The sequence below is a fragment of the Protopterus annectens genome, chromosome 1.part1, assembly GCF_019279795.1.
Source record: "Protopterus annectens isolate FY-2018-M chromosome 1.part1, PAN1.0, whole genome shotgun sequence".
In the NCBI taxonomy this organism is placed as follows: Eukaryota; Metazoa; Chordata; order Ceratodontiformes; family Protopteridae; genus Protopterus; species Protopterus annectens.
This window is the reverse complement of record NC_056726.1, coordinates 1693819890-1693835833: the sequence shown is the minus strand read 5'-3', so window position 1 is coordinate 1693835833 and position 15944 is coordinate 1693819890. Positions and strand designations below refer to the sequence as shown.

The window sequence follows — 15944 nt, the reverse complement described above, 5'->3', positions numbered from 1 at the left end:
CAACTTCGAGCATATGGTATTCGAAGTTGTAATACTTTGAATATATGATATAGACCCGTGCCTTGTTATGGATGGAACCCTGCAATTGTTTTAGAACAAAATTTGCCATGATTTGAGGGAGCATTTCTAGGCTTTGCATTAACAAAAGCTTAACTGCTTATGTGAAGCATAATAAAGTACATTTTACTGGATTACTTTCTTTCCAAATGGTCAAAAGCAAAGAGTTGTACTTAAGGTTAATGATAAAGTCTACAATGACAGAGCTGATGAAATTATGATGAACTTTCAAGTCAGTCTCTTATGTGACTCACAGGATAGAATGTGCACTTCCATTAACAATGCATCTTATAAGAAATCAGTATTATGTCACTGATCTTTCATTAATTTAGAGTCCTACCCACAAAATCCAGTGACTGGATGGTGAACAAGTCATAAATTTGTGCCATAGAATGCCTCAGGGACAGAAAACGTTAGTACCAACAGGACCAAACTCTATAGTGCTTCACACACAGGAAGGATGAACATTCCCAAAATATGCATGCCTGTTTTCAAACCTAGATCTATTATTTAAAGGCATTGCAGTCATGTACATGCCAGGGTAAGAAGTACTGTAACGGGTACAACTACTGTCTGAAATTATACTCATAAAGGGGAAGAGACATAATGAAGATATAGGAGAAAAGGCAAAAACTAGAAGATACAACTGCTCTGATGAAGAGACCAAAATTCACAAGTCCAGGTAAAAATCAAACAGAAAGAAATTGGTCTCACCATGATGTAGTTTTTGAATAAAACTCTGTAACTCCGTAGTTGCAAAAAAAGTAAAATTTTTTATTCCATATAACAAGAGAAATGATAAGCGCTTTCGCGTAGATAAGACTACGCTTCATCAGATAATATTTTAAGTTAAAAACTCTCTCTTTTAAACTAAAATTGGCGGGAACTTAATTCATTAAATCACCAATTTATTAATTAATTAGATAACCAAATCCTGTTCTAACAATTCTAACAATTCTACGTAATGTCATTCAATAACAAATACAAGAAAGTTATATAACATTCTTTTTATATGGGAACTCATTCTTGTATAAAATAATACAACTTTTGAATACTTATGTAGACAACTTTTAAAACACAATTATAAATGACTGTTTATAAAAGAAACTTACTGCTTTAATGGAAAACTATTTCAGCACCCAATTCATCATGAGTTTTAATAAATATTTCATTAAAACTTGATATATGTATGTAAACTGTGTATAATATGAGTATGAAATAAATAATTAATATAAATATATAAATATATAAATATAAATTAATAAATATTTAATGACTATAAACTAATGAATATGAATTAATAAATATTTATGAGCTGCTAAAATATAACTTGTATATCTATTTAATATAGAAATTCTAAAGTGCTATAGTTTTGGCTGGGATGAAATGCTATAATCTATGTTCAATCAAAATATTAAAACATACTGTATGTGTACAATTTAATGTTATATACAATTATATAAAAACTGTTTGTGTTCCATCTAAAAATATTTAACAAATTATGTGTCACAATCTATTATTTAAAATAGGTTTAATGGAAACAAATTTATTTAGTCCTGGAGAAAGGTGAGCTCCAAGCCTAAAAATCCACTTTAATTCTGCCATAGCTAAACCATTACTGGTATCTCCTCTTCTCTTATTCATTGGAACTACTTCTAGAATCCTAAAATAAAAAACATGATCTTTATTGTCTTTAATATGTAAAGCTAAGGCATTATTTTCACAACCTTTCTTAATTTCATAAAGATGGTTATAAACTCTGTCTGTTAGCCTCCGTTTAGTAAGGCCAACATAAAAAGCTGTGCATGTATTACAGGTTGCTAAATATATTAAATTTTTTGTTGAACAAGTGGCATAAAACCTAGGAATAAACTTAAAATTTAAAAATGGGTGAGTGTAGATTTGTTGTGATGAGATATATGTACATCTGTTACAACTCATACAAGGGAAAGTACCTATTTTGTTGTTGATAGTGACAGAAGTACTGTTATTGTAAATAAAAGTGTCACATAAAATCTGTTTAAGATTTGGACAATTTTCATATAAAAATCTAGGTTTTTCACCTACTATATGCTTCACTAACTCATCCGTAATTAGTATGTTCCAATTTTTACAAATAATTTTCTCCATCTGTTTCACATCACTAGTATACTTAATAACATATTTTAAAGACTTAGATCTATTATGTGTAAACATTTTTTCTGGAGGTGCACTACTTTTACCATTTCTAATAACATTGTTAGATGTAGCATCTTTCACAACTTGATCTTCTATTATTCCTTGTCTAATACTTTTTATTAAAGTAACGTCATAGCCACTGTCAATAAATAAAGACTCAAGCTTATCAGCTTCTATAGTTAATGAAGTACTAGATTTGCATAACTTGGAAATTCTTATAAATTGGCTTTTTACTATGCCAGAGAATGTATGCCTTGGATGCATACTATCGAAGCTAAGCAAGGTATTAGTCCAACATGGTTTCCTATATATAGAGGATGTAATAGTTCCTTCATTAGTTAAAGTAAGAGTTACATCTAGAAAATTTACCGTGGTTAACGAAGAATCCATGCTAAATCTAAGATATGTCGTGGTGGTTTCTAAATGGATTAAAAATTGCTCAAAATCAATCTGTGTGCCTTCCCATATAATTAGTACATCGTCAACAAAACGTTTATAATATTTTACTTTACTAAAATTTGGATGGTCAAATAAATATTTCTTTTCCCAGCTAAAAACTACTAGATTGGCGTATGTATTAGCACAGGGGGTGCCCATGGCCACCCCCCATGTTTGTAAATAATTAACATCGCCAAACATAAAAACATTGTTATTAAGAACCAAATCAAGAAGTTGACAGATTAAAATGATTTTATCACCAGTAAATGTAGGTTCACTGACAAGTAATTCCCTAATAGCTTCCAAACCTACTTCATTTGGAATAGAAGTAAATAAATTTTTTACGTACAATGTCACTAAAAGATACTTATTAGGTACCTTGTCTAGCTTCAATTGTAGTACACTATCTAATAGTTCATAAGTATCTTTCAAGATGGAAGGGATAGAGTCCACAAATGGTCTAAGATTATATTCAATGTACTTTGAAATATTGGACGTGGCCCACCCTTTGCCTGAGACAATAGGTCTCATAGGGATGGGTATAAACATTAATTACTTATTTCATACTCATATTATACACAGTTTACATACATATATCAAGTTTTAATGGAATATTTATTAAAACTCATGATGAATTGGGTGCTGAAATAGTTTTCCGTTAAAGCAGTAAGTTTCTTTTATAAACAGTCATTTATAATTGTGTTTTAAAAGTTGTCTACATAAGTATTCAAAAGTTGTATTATTTTATACAAGAATGAGTTCCCATATAAAAAGAATGTTATATAACTTTCTTGTATTTGTTATTGAATGACATTACGTAGAATTGTTAGAATTGTTAGAACAGGATTTGGTTATCTAATTAATTAATAAATTGGTGATTTAATGGATTAAGTTCCCGCCAATTTTAGTTTAAAAGAGAGAGTTTTTAACTTAAAATATTATCTGATGAAGTGTAGTCTTATCTACGCGAAAGCGCTTATCGTTTCTCTTGTTATATGGAATAAAAAATTTTACTTTTTTTGCAACTACGGAGTTACGGAGTTTTATTCAAAAACTACATCGTGGTGAGACCAATTTCTTTCTGTTTGATTTGAAGATTTAGGAGACCTATTAACTTCATAGAGGTGGTGAAAAATAATGTGGGGAAGGGGTGGGATTGAGGACCTTTTATCCTTCTTTAACAGGTTTTGTATAATGTCAGTGTCTGAACAGGTAGCATATCCACATTTGGTGCTATATGATCGGAAGGTTGTGAGTTCTATTCCTACCCCAGGTGCTTGGATTAATATCCAGTAACTGACAGCATTGGGTGGATCTACACTCCTTCATTAGCCATACTTTGAATGACACATTAAATCAAGGTCCAACCTGTGTGAGCTGGTAGATGAAAAATTCCCCATGAGACTTACTGAAAAAAAGTTGGGGAATTTCCCTAGACTAGGGCAACATTTCCAATAGTAAGCTTTAATACCACCTTGGGGTTCCCTTAAAAAGATAAAAATATCCTAGGGTGACTATCCTACTCAACACAAGCAAATGTTGTTTGTCTTTCGGCTTTTCCCAGTTAGGGGTCGCCACAGCGGAACTCCGGTCTGCTAATGATTGGTAGTAGATTTTCATGAACGCCAAGGTGCCAGCTCGACGTTCAACCTTCAACGAAGGCATGCCCATTTACACATGTCTTTCAAATACCCACCCAACCATGGGGAGGACATGCAGACCCCACACTGAAGGCACTTCCTGCACTCTAGCCTAGAATCAAATGGGAGAACCTCTTGCTGTGAGGCAACAATGCTACCGCTGCACCACCGCGGATACTCAACACAAGCTAATAAAATAAAATAATAAATAAAATTATCCAGCATGTTATACAAGGCTTTGCTGTATAACTGTCTTTCTAGTGGATGTATATAGGACTTGCCAAATGATAGGGAATAACCCAAATTGTTATGTTTTCCATGTAAAAGAAATGGAATGAACTATATGGATTGTTCCTGGAGTGCTGCAGTAGAGCAGGTGATACCTAATTTGATGAAGGAGCTTCAAGAGCAAGTCCCTAATGTATTGCACAGCTGGCTAGGTTCAAGCGATGTGAATAACAGATGTGGTTATAAATCCATTTCAAAGAAAGATGTTCTTCAGGGAATACTACATTCTTCAAAGCCTGGAACAAGGAACTACTGTTTGTATTTTGCAGAGATCAGGTAAAGCAAGCCTGTGTAGCTTCATGGGTTCTCAAACTGGGAGATGTGGCTTTAGCAGTGCAGCAACACATAAAGTGTAGGTGGCATTTCACTCTAGCTAAACTTGTTCACAGGGGTCACTTGCCCATGAATGAAACCTAGGAATATGGGTGTTTCTCAATTCTGTATGTACTCGGAGTGTCCAAAAATTAGGAAGATTATGCTAGATGTCAGAATGTTTTATGCAAGACTGCAGACTGAACTGTTCCACTTGATGTATTTCTGCTGCTTCTGGAAAGACCTTTTAGACTCCTGTCTCTTCCTGGGCCATTCTATAAATTTACTTTTCTTTGTGTCACTTAATCATTAAGTAATAATTGTCAAAAGTTGAAGAGTACATTTATTCATGTTATGGTATCTACAAAGTTGCAAAAGGTGCTGATCAACTGGCAGCACAGGACAGGGATTTACTTGGATTAGAACCATTCAGCTTAGTATATATCTGCATGTTATGCAAACGTTATGCTACTTACAATCAGAAAAATGGAGAGATCTTCTACATAAATCTCCCTCTTAATAATTGTGGTTCTTAGATGCTGAATTCTCAGATGTGACCCTTGCACTTGCATTGACTTACTGAGCTCAAATTCATTTTATTTGTCCACAACTAAGCAAAGCAGATGCTCTCTCTCTTATTGTGTATGTAATAAGTTTTAGCACTGTGGAAATGTGTCATTTGTGTATTATTTTAGCTTATTGTTGTGATGTCTGTGGATTTTATTCTACTTTTGTATAACGTTGTTACAAAAATGTTATAAATCCTTATTTATGAAAAAAACTGTGTGGCATCACTGACTATGTATGTGTTCCATTGCTTACTGTGTCTGTAAAACATACATATCACATGCACGTTTCAAAGTAACAAATGCACATAATACAAATGATCACAATATATTCTCATCCAAACATTTAAAGGGCAAGATGCCTTCCTGAATATTGATACCTGACAAGTAATGCTGAAACAAATCTCTTCCTGTTTTTAATCACATCACGTTTGGAGCACTTTTAAACAGCCTTCCATGTATGTCTCATACAGAATACTTACTATCATTGTAAAATGATTAAAAATTAAACAAGCACTACTTCTCATTAACAAATTTATTGTGTGACATGTACACCATTACTGCATGAAAAACAGAAATGTAAAAATCAAGATAAGTATCTTTATGCTTACATACTCATTGCTATACAGGCTTGCAGTTCATATGATTAAAACACTGGTAGACCTATTAATAGAAACGAACATTTTCACATTCATTCTGGTGATCTCAAGATCATTCATCCACTGTTGAATATTTTTTCTTTGTAGTAATATTAATACATAAGACCAATTTACAATTCTAAGATTATATCACTCCTTTCCAATAATTGCACAGTTAATATCATTGTCTCCCCTGGTGTTACTTTGCTAGGTATCCAGCTAAATGTGGTATCATATTTCTTACTGTGATTTAGTAGTTTTTGAAAATTGTATTGTACTTGTTAACTTTGTTGATATTAGCTTTTTAATATTTGTATATGGAGCTTTTCTCCCTGGACCTATATTGAAAATGGGCCCACTTTTGGCCCAATGGATTTTCCAGTTAACAAACTGCAAATAAAATAAAAATAAATATATTTATATGGCCCCTGCATTGTACCATCTATGTTAACTGTTATAAAGTGGCACTATTGCATTCTGTATGTGTACCACCTATGTTAACTGTAATAAAGTGGCACTATTACATACTGTATGTGTACCACCTATGTTAAGTGGCACTATTACATATAAGTAGGGGAATGAGGAGAAGAGAAATACTTTATTATTTTGTGTCAGTTTTAGGAGTTTCTCAATAATGTCCTTTGACATGTTAACAGACAGCAGTATTAGATCAGAGGAAGTTACTAGGCTATTGGCCTTGAGGCCCTTACAGGCCTAGCCAAGAATTTAGCCCATGTTCTGACAAGTCAGCACCCAATGCCCCTGTCCAGCAGGGACACAGGTGGAATCCCAGGTGTGTACTTTCTGTTCTCCATCCAGTTATCCAGGTTGTGCTTAAAAAGAGTAAATGAGGTACTTTTCTTGACCTGGAGTGAGTCTATTCTACAGAAGTGGGAGACTCTGGGACAAATCTGTCATGCCAACAAGTCCTATTGATGTCAAAGATCAGGTTGAGGTCACATGTGTGGGTTACTCGAGTGCAGCTTCACTTGCAGCAGTCTCATCAAGGCTTTGTATGCCAGAGAGGGGTTACTCTGAGGAGTTTGTAGGAGACTGAGTAGAGGGACAGGGCCATTAGCCTATTTGTGCAGGGTAGATGGTTGAGGCCCTGGATTCTCCTGGTGAGGAACCTCTGTGGTGTCTCCAGCTGCTGCATGTGCTTTGTGAGGTACATGCCAAAAGGGGCATTGTACTCAATAATGGGTCTTATAAAGGAAGACTACAGGGATGTTATGACCACCTTGTTCCTGGATGAGGTGCACTTACTAATATGGTGGGTCATGTAGAAAGCTTTACATACAACGGGGGCAATACAGTAGTCAAAAGTAAGTTTGCTATCAATCTGGGTGCCCAAGTCCCTCATGACTGATTGAGTTCTTAGGACCTTGTTATTAATGTGATAATTTGTAGGGACATCAGTCTCCCCAAAGGGGATGATGATGCATTTTTAGCATTATGTTAGAGGCCATGCTTCTGGCAAATGTAATATGTTTGGGTGAAACCCTCTTGGAGGATATCCACATCACTAGGGGAACTGATGACAGGGTCCTGCTAATAATCATTTGCAAACTTGGTCAACCATAGCCAACTGGTATTGACCTGCACCTCAGAAAAGTATATCCCAAACAACAAAAGCCCCAAGACTGATCCCATGGTACACCACTCATTACAGGTTGACTGCTTGAGGTGGCTTCCCCTATTTTGACTAGGTGGGTACCATCAGTGAGCCAGTTTGCTACCCATCTGGTAACATATGGATTTATGCCTAGTTGAGAGAGTTTATCTATTATACCCAAGTGGGGAATAGCATCAAAGGCTTTAGCCAGGGCAAGGTAGAAGGTGTGTACTATCTTCTCCTTGTCCATGGCTTTGGCGACTGCCTCAAAGAAGTTGATCAAGTTTAACAGGCATGTCCTCCCCTTGACAAAACCAAACTGTGTGGGATCAAGTGTTTGGAGGTTGCCAATGTCCTTGTTAATGAGGTTCATGATAATCTACTCCATGGCCTTGCAGATCAGGCTATTTAGGCCGAGGGGTTTATAATTTCCTGGGTCAGTGGATGCTCCATCTTTGTGCAAAGGGATGACAGTGGCTGTCTTCCACTTGGCTGTGATGAAGCCATTACTCAGGTTTTGGTTGAATAGGGTGCCTAATGCTGCTGTAACATCCTGTCTGAGTTCATGTAGGATGCACCCTGAGATGGTATCTGGTCACATGGAGGCTGTATCTTTTGCCTCTGAGAGGGTAGTGATGACTTGCTCCCTAGAGATAAGGGGAGGGGGTCAGGTGCTGCGGATGTCCTGATTTTACTGATGGGGAGAGAGGGGTGAAGTTTTCACTGAACCTCTCTGCTAGCAGGTTGGCTATATCTATGACGTTTGTGTAGTGGTGTCCTTGACCACCTCCTCTGAGCAGATCTGGGTGCTGGAGATTGCAGACATATGTGAAGAAAGCTTTGTGATTGTCTTTAGTAGATGTGGCCAGTTTAGACTCGAAGTTTCCTTTGGAGGATTTCACTAGTGCTATTATTTGCTTGTCCAGATTAAGGGATATTGCTTCCAATTACGAACCCATACTTTATTGGTCCTGGACAGCATTTTTTTCCTTTTATTATAGAGTTTATTTATTGCAGATGTCCAACAGACAGGTTTACTCTTCCTTGAGGAGGATGATTTTGTCCTGTTGGGTATTCCGGACTCCATGCATCTATATACATGCTTGTATAGTACTTTGGTGTAGCTTTTGACATATGTGGCAGCTCTTATGGAGGGAGATGGAGTTGTGAAGCTGTTTAGACCTTCCCACAGGAGGTTGTAATCAGCTTTCAAGAAGTTTTTGTTTGACCCTATCTAGGGGGTTGTCAGGGGAGATGGTGACTTCAAAAGTGACTGCTTTGTGGTCAGATCTTACCAGGGAGGATGACACTGTAGGGATGCTACAGTGGTTACTCATGTTGGTTAATACCAAGTCCAAGATATTTTCACCTCTGGGGGGTGGGGGTTGTCAACCAGCTGGTCCAAGGCACTTCCATTGATGAAATCAAGGAATCTCTGGGCATTTGTGTTTTGGCATGAGTAGTTCTTCCAATCTATGGCTGGATAGTTAAAGTCACCCAGAAACAGGGTAAAGGGTTGAATCTTGATAGATTCAAAGAGGTCCAGATAGGTGGAGTGGGCATCTTGAGTCAAAGTTTGGAGCCTGTAGCTATCTATGATTTGAATAGGGGTCCAGTCAATGGTTAACTGCACCTGGAGTGGTTCCTCCACTTCATACTGTTTGACCAGCCTGGAGGTGTGTATGTCCTTTATAAATATTGAAACTCCACCTCCTTTTACTTTGCTGCCCACGGTTTGAGGTCTGAATGTAGGAAAGGATGAGTAACCTGGTATGGCTGGGGTGCTCTCCGCAGCTTTGAACCAGGTTTCTGTGACTGTATAAATGTCAGCATCTTCCAGGGTTAAGAATGCTTGCAATGATTGCAGTTTCATGTTTAGACTCCTAGCATTTAGCAGCATAACATTTAATTTGCGTTTAGATGAAATTTTCATGTTGATAGTTTTGACCTCATGGCAATGCCTAAAAAAGTCACTACGGGGGAGGCAAGAGCTTTTGCTATGAGCCTGAAGCCAAAGGGAGACAAATGAGGCCATCTCTGTCAAAGCATCATGGTTTGTCAATCATGTCTTCCCAGGCTGTCAGGTACTGGATCCCCTTGGAATGTCACCAGAAACTAAGCCAAGTTGTTTGCATCACCCATGATATTAGAAGCAGCCAGCTTTGTATAGTGCTGTCTTTGTCAAAACACAAGAAGTTACTTTTTTTCCAGTGCAGTTTTGTTGTGTATAGCTGACATAACCAAGACAATGATGTGATTCAGGGACAAGTCTGCATCATACATGAGGTGTAGTATAAATGACAGTTAGTACACCAATTTAACATATGAGCATTTCATAAATATATCATTGACTGTTTCTGAATCACATACCAGCTAACAATGAGCTCAGTGAAATGACTGGTCCATTGCCAAACGGTGAATTGTAAGGTAGGATGTATAGACTGATAGCACTGTGTTTCATGAAAAAAAGTGTGCGTGCGTATATATGTGTGTGTATGCATGTGTCAGTCTATCTCTCTCTCTAAATATAGAGTTACATGTATAGATACTGATATGTAAAATATAAATTCATACACATTGTAATGGATGGTTCATAGGTTAGTACTAAGCTAACTGCCCTTGTGAGCCATTTTAAGCCTAGCCAATTATCCCTTGTGAGACTCAAACCCTGCACCTTGTGTTTGGAAGGCAAACACCTTAACCATTAGGCCACCCTCCCAACCATGGTGTGTAATACTACAGTTTAAGGAACACGACCAAACAGCACACTGTAAGCAGAAAGATTAATTTCACTAAATGAGGTGCACATAGTCAATGCATTGCATTCATTGACAAAATAGTTTGTTGTAATCAGAAAAAAAAATGCAACCATGTGTATTTCAGTCAATTCCTGTGCAAATATATATATATATATATATATATATATATATATATATATATATATATATATATATATATATATATATATATACGTGTGTGTGTATATATTGTATGATTTGTGTATATAAGTGTGTGTGCGTGTGTGTGTGTGTGTGTGTGTGCGCGCGCGTGTGTGTGTGTGTGTGTGTGTGTGTGTGTGTGTGTGTGTGTGTGTGTGTGTGTGTGTGTGTCTGTACAAGAAAATATGACAACATTTACAAAATAAATCATTGTGGAGCTTTAAGAAGGTACAAAAATCAGTTTAGCAGATGTTGTAAAAAGGAATGTTCATTTATGTTTTGTTTGCTTTCAGACTATGAGTCATTACTCCTGGCATCACCATCCTCCTGTAGTCCACAACAGTTCAACTTAAACATCACATCATGCCTGGGTTTCAGTATGTTGAGTAATAATTTTCTTCTTCCAGATGAAGATATTCAGAATAATCCTTGTTTTAGCAACACTTTTTCACCAGAGCGTGGTATATCTACTTATGTCTTTACTTTTGGTTCAGCAAATCCAAATTGTACCACTGTGGCTACAGTAAGTATATCACTCTGAACTTGATAATTACAATGAGTATACGTGCAAACATTATTACTGGTATGTCTGCTGCAATAATTGCCATTTTGTATTTTTTGTATTCTCCAATGTTGTGGTTACCAGCAAAGGTTGCAACAAAGTGACAAGCTTTATTTATACAAGCTACATACAAGACACATATGCCAGTGTAGGTACTTTCTTTCTTCTTTCTTTTTTTCTTAGAGCTTCAAATACATTTTAAAACTAGAGATAAAGTATATGTGGATTTTACAATCACTACATTTTGTGGCAGATGGTTATCTGTCAAACATTTTAGAAATAAGTTTGCATCTATGGTTTAGAAACAATCGTTCAAAATATGCTATCAAACATATGCACTGTGCACATTTATTTTACTTTCCGATGCTGGTAGCACATAATGATTACCAGTCCCTTTATGAGTTTTTTTATACTTCCTGGGATCTTCATTTTCATTTCTTCTGCTGATTGCAAGGTCGCTCTTTGTAGCCTCGATTAGTATTTCTCTTATGTTTGCATTTTTTGTCATAACCACATCCAGTTCTTCCACATCTTCACACCTTCAGAATCTGAAGACTAAGTCTAACCTATGGAAATTGTCAATGTGTAGATAGATAAGCCATTTTTTTTCCAGTCTTAAGTCAGTTGATGGTACTGAAATTATTCATAAGTATTTGTATTTGTCTTTGTCACGGTGGCCCTAGTGATGGTTAAAATAGTCCACAAAATGCTATTTTACACACTTGGTTACCAAATAAATATATTTATAACAGTGTGAGTCCCTTACAGAGCCCCAATTTCCTTCCATATCATCAAAAGATGCTGTAGGCAAATCAGCATTTCTCCAAATTGTTTATTGTTTTTGTGTTATATGTGATTTTCTGTGTGTATCTTGAGAAGGACTGAGGACCCATCCTCAAACAGTTTCTATACCTAGGAGTTTAAATAAAAAAAAATGCACTCCCTGGAAGCACTCCTCATCTTGGAGAATGCAGACATATGTGCACTCATGGAAACATGGTTCAAATCTATGGAGAGCACACCAGCTATCAAAAGCTACAATGCCTTTCATACATTTTGATCCCCGCAACTCGTGATAAAACAAAGGGAGGAGGTGTCTCAGTCTTTATAAAGGACAACTACAGTGCTAGACATCCAACAGCATGACTCACTTGAGCTACTCCATGCCAACTAACCATAGGTGTGACCCCTATCATATCCTGGATAGCTACAGAGCCCATAACATGACTCTGGAAAACCATACCTCCTACCAAAGCCTACTGAAATCTCTTAATATTCAAGATAACACCACACTTATGGATAACTTTTACTACTCCTCTTTAAACTGGGAAAATTATATGACCCATAATTCACTAGTTCAGAGGTTTTTGGACTTTTATCAACACAAATACCATGGAGCAACTAGTTAGCTCCCCAACTAGAATTACAAATATCCTAGACCTAGTACTCATGAATATGGGGGGCAGAATGCTGCTCTCTCCCATTCATTAACTCCTCCTTTGTAAGATCTAACCACAAAATTATCTCTGTTAGTATTAAAACTAACCTAGAAACCCCATAAAACTTCAAACCTGTTACAAACTTTGCTAATGCCAATTACCTCAAAGTCCCAATTTATTAAACTTTTAAGCCCCTCTGAGCTGAGATGACACTGAGACCTATTTTGAGCTGAACACAAAAGTACTGTACTAGCACATTCATTGCTGCATAGAGGAGGTAGCAATTGTCTGACTCAAACCTATGATTACTAGCAAAAATAAACCACTCTGGTGGACCTTTTGCATAATAGGCCATTCAATAAAAAGAAAAAAATCCTCTCCAAATCCAAAAAGGAAGAGACAAAACAGTGCAAAAAGACACTATCCAGTCTAAACAAACAAATTAGAGAGCTGGTCAAATCTGCCAAAGTAAACTACAAGGTAAAGATAACCTCCCATTTGAAAAACAACCATAAGGGTTTTTTAATAATGTTTGTAACCCCATAGGAAATTATCAGCAATGTGCCAACATAATCATGAATGTCAGCACTTAAACCCAGCCTGAAACTATAGCAAACCTTCTGGCTAAAAAGTTCAGTTCACCCCCCCCCCCCATCACCTCCTACTTTACCCAAAGAAATACCTGCAACCATCCCCCTTCCATTCATTATGAGGGAGCAGGTCCTTACTGCACTTACTAAAGCTCAAAACACAGCCCCCATGGGTCATGACAACATTCCAGGATGTTTCTTAAATAGCTAAAAACAGAATATGTAAGGGCCAGTAAAAACTCAATTTAACAACAGCCTCTGGATGGACTTTGTGCTACAGGAATGGAGGACTGCAACAGTCATCAACTGACCCAGGGACTACACACCCATAAGCTTGACGAGTCTTATCTGCAAGGGCATAGAGAGAATATTCATGGACCTGATCAATAACATAGAAATTGTCCAAACACTGGAGCAGATCCAATTTGACTTTGTCAAAAGGGGGGTCTTGCCTGTTCAATCTGATGGACTTCTTCAGGAAAGTCACCAGCGCCATGAATGAGGGTAAAATGGTATTTCTTAGAACTGGCCAAAGGTTTCAGCACAAATCTGATATCCCTGCAAATTATAATATCAATAGTGCCCCCCTAAACATAGACCCAGAAGTGATGGACCTGGGAAAACAGATAGATATTAATCTAAACTTAAACACCTTCTGTATGGCTCAACTTATAAGTAAAGGCATGGCATCAAATTCAAAGGAAGTCATAGTGCTATTGTACCTGGCCCTCATTAGGATCATAACCGAGTACAATGCTCCCCTCTGCACATACCTAACCAGGTACTTACACCATATTGCAGCAGCCACACTTTATTCTCACTAAAAAGAAAAAAAAAATGTAAGACACATGTCCTATGCAGACCAACTAAAAGCTTTACCCCTTTACTCCATCTCATATTTATTGAGGTGACTTATCCCTGACCTACAATACATGCTCTAATCCAGCCCTGACAAAAATGTTATATATTTGCAAGAGAAATTATACAAGGGTTACATATTCCATGGACCTGAATCTTATTTGTGACTCTAACAGAACTTGCTAGAGAGAAGGATTCATATCCCAAAGGGTACCTCATTTAGGGAATAAACTTCTCATCTTCATAAAATAAAGCATGTCCCTCACTCTTTTCAAAAAGAATTTGGATAAATGGTTGGGGAACAAGAAATTCACTCCTTGGGTACTGCCCGTGTCCCTTATGGACAAAGGCAATCTGTAAATGACTCAGGGCAACAATACCAAAGACCTACTACCCTGACACTACTCTATCTCATATCTGGAGAATTAAGATGTATTATCGTCATATTCTCGGTATTATTGGCTAGGCTTTTAAAGGCTCTTGTGCTATTAGCTTACTAATCATCTTTGAACTTATGAGGTCCCATTCACTGCTAAGGGAGGCTCTAGCCCCATAAGAAACCTGAACAGTATTAAGTTGGTAAATGAAAAGTTAATGAATGAGTGAAAATAAAATAACTATCCTTACATCTAATGCATTTTAATTATAAATTCTAATTTCAAATTCAAAAAATTGTGTTTTAATTCAGTACTAAGTTTTCGTGATTTTTTAATTTGGAATTTTAGCTATTTTGCCCACTTTCTTGCTTTATATTTAGGCAGTGGTATTAGTATTGTTTTTATAGTTATATACTTAAGTCTTTTTCATACGTGCGTGTGTGTGTGTGTGTGTGTGTGTGTGTGTGTGTGTGTGTGTGTGTGTGTGTGTGTGTGTGTATGTGTGTATATAAACATATAATAGATATATATATATATATATATATATATATATATATATATATATATATATATATATATATATAAATATATATATATAGATATATAGATATATAGATATATATATATATATATAGATATATATATATATATATATATATGGGTCTACTGCATAACATTGAAATTTCATAACGTTGAATTTCATAACATTGAGACCATAACATTGAAAATTCAAAACAGTGAAAACCCAATACATTGAAAATTCAGAACAATGAAAGTGTGCTTCATAACATTGAAACTACATTGCACAAGTAAATAATACCACCTCCACCTACAACAACACCTAACAAACACAATTTCTACTATGTTTCTGCAGGGGGGCAAGCCCCCTTGCACCCCCTATGTGGGGGCTCTGCCCTCCACCCTTCCATAAATTAAATATCCCAACTCCAAGATTGCACTACAGTGGAAAAAAGTTAATTTCCTAACATCAGTGTATAACGCGAGGTTAGGAAATTAACTTTTTCCCACAGTAGTGCACTCTTGGAGTCGGTATATTTAATTTATGGGGGGGTGGGGGGGTGTAGAGGGACTTGTCCCCCTGCAGAAACGTAGGAGAACGTGTGTTTTTTAGGTGTTGTTGCAGGTGGAGAGGATGTTATTTACATATGCATTGTAATTTTCAATGTTCTGAAGCACACTTTCAATGTTCTGAGTTTTCAATATTTTGGGATTTAGATGTTTTCGTCTCAATGCTGTGAAATTCAACATTATGAAATGTCAGTGTTATGAACGGGACCTATATAGCATTGTCACCTCACAGTAAAACGTTGTCCTGTTCGATTCTCAGCTAGAGTGTCTTCTGTGTGGAGACATGCGTGAATGGGCGTACTGTCGTTGAAGGTTGTGCATCAGGGCTGGCAACTCGGCATGTAAAAATCTACTGCGA

General features: G+C 36.6%; 1 protein-coding gene across 1 annotated transcript in view; it reads left to right on the top strand.

The window, feature by feature from the left end:
- Positions 1-11050: 11050 nt before the first annotated feature.
- Positions 11051-15944, top strand: part of LOC122816591 (uromodulin-like) — a 197676-nt gene continuing 192782 nt past the window's right edge. Inside the window, exon 1 of the mRNA XM_044089490.1 lies at positions 11051-11194. Coding sequence (XP_043945425.1) covers positions 11051-11194 — 144 coding nt within the window. The remainder of the gene's footprint in view (positions 11195-15944) is intronic.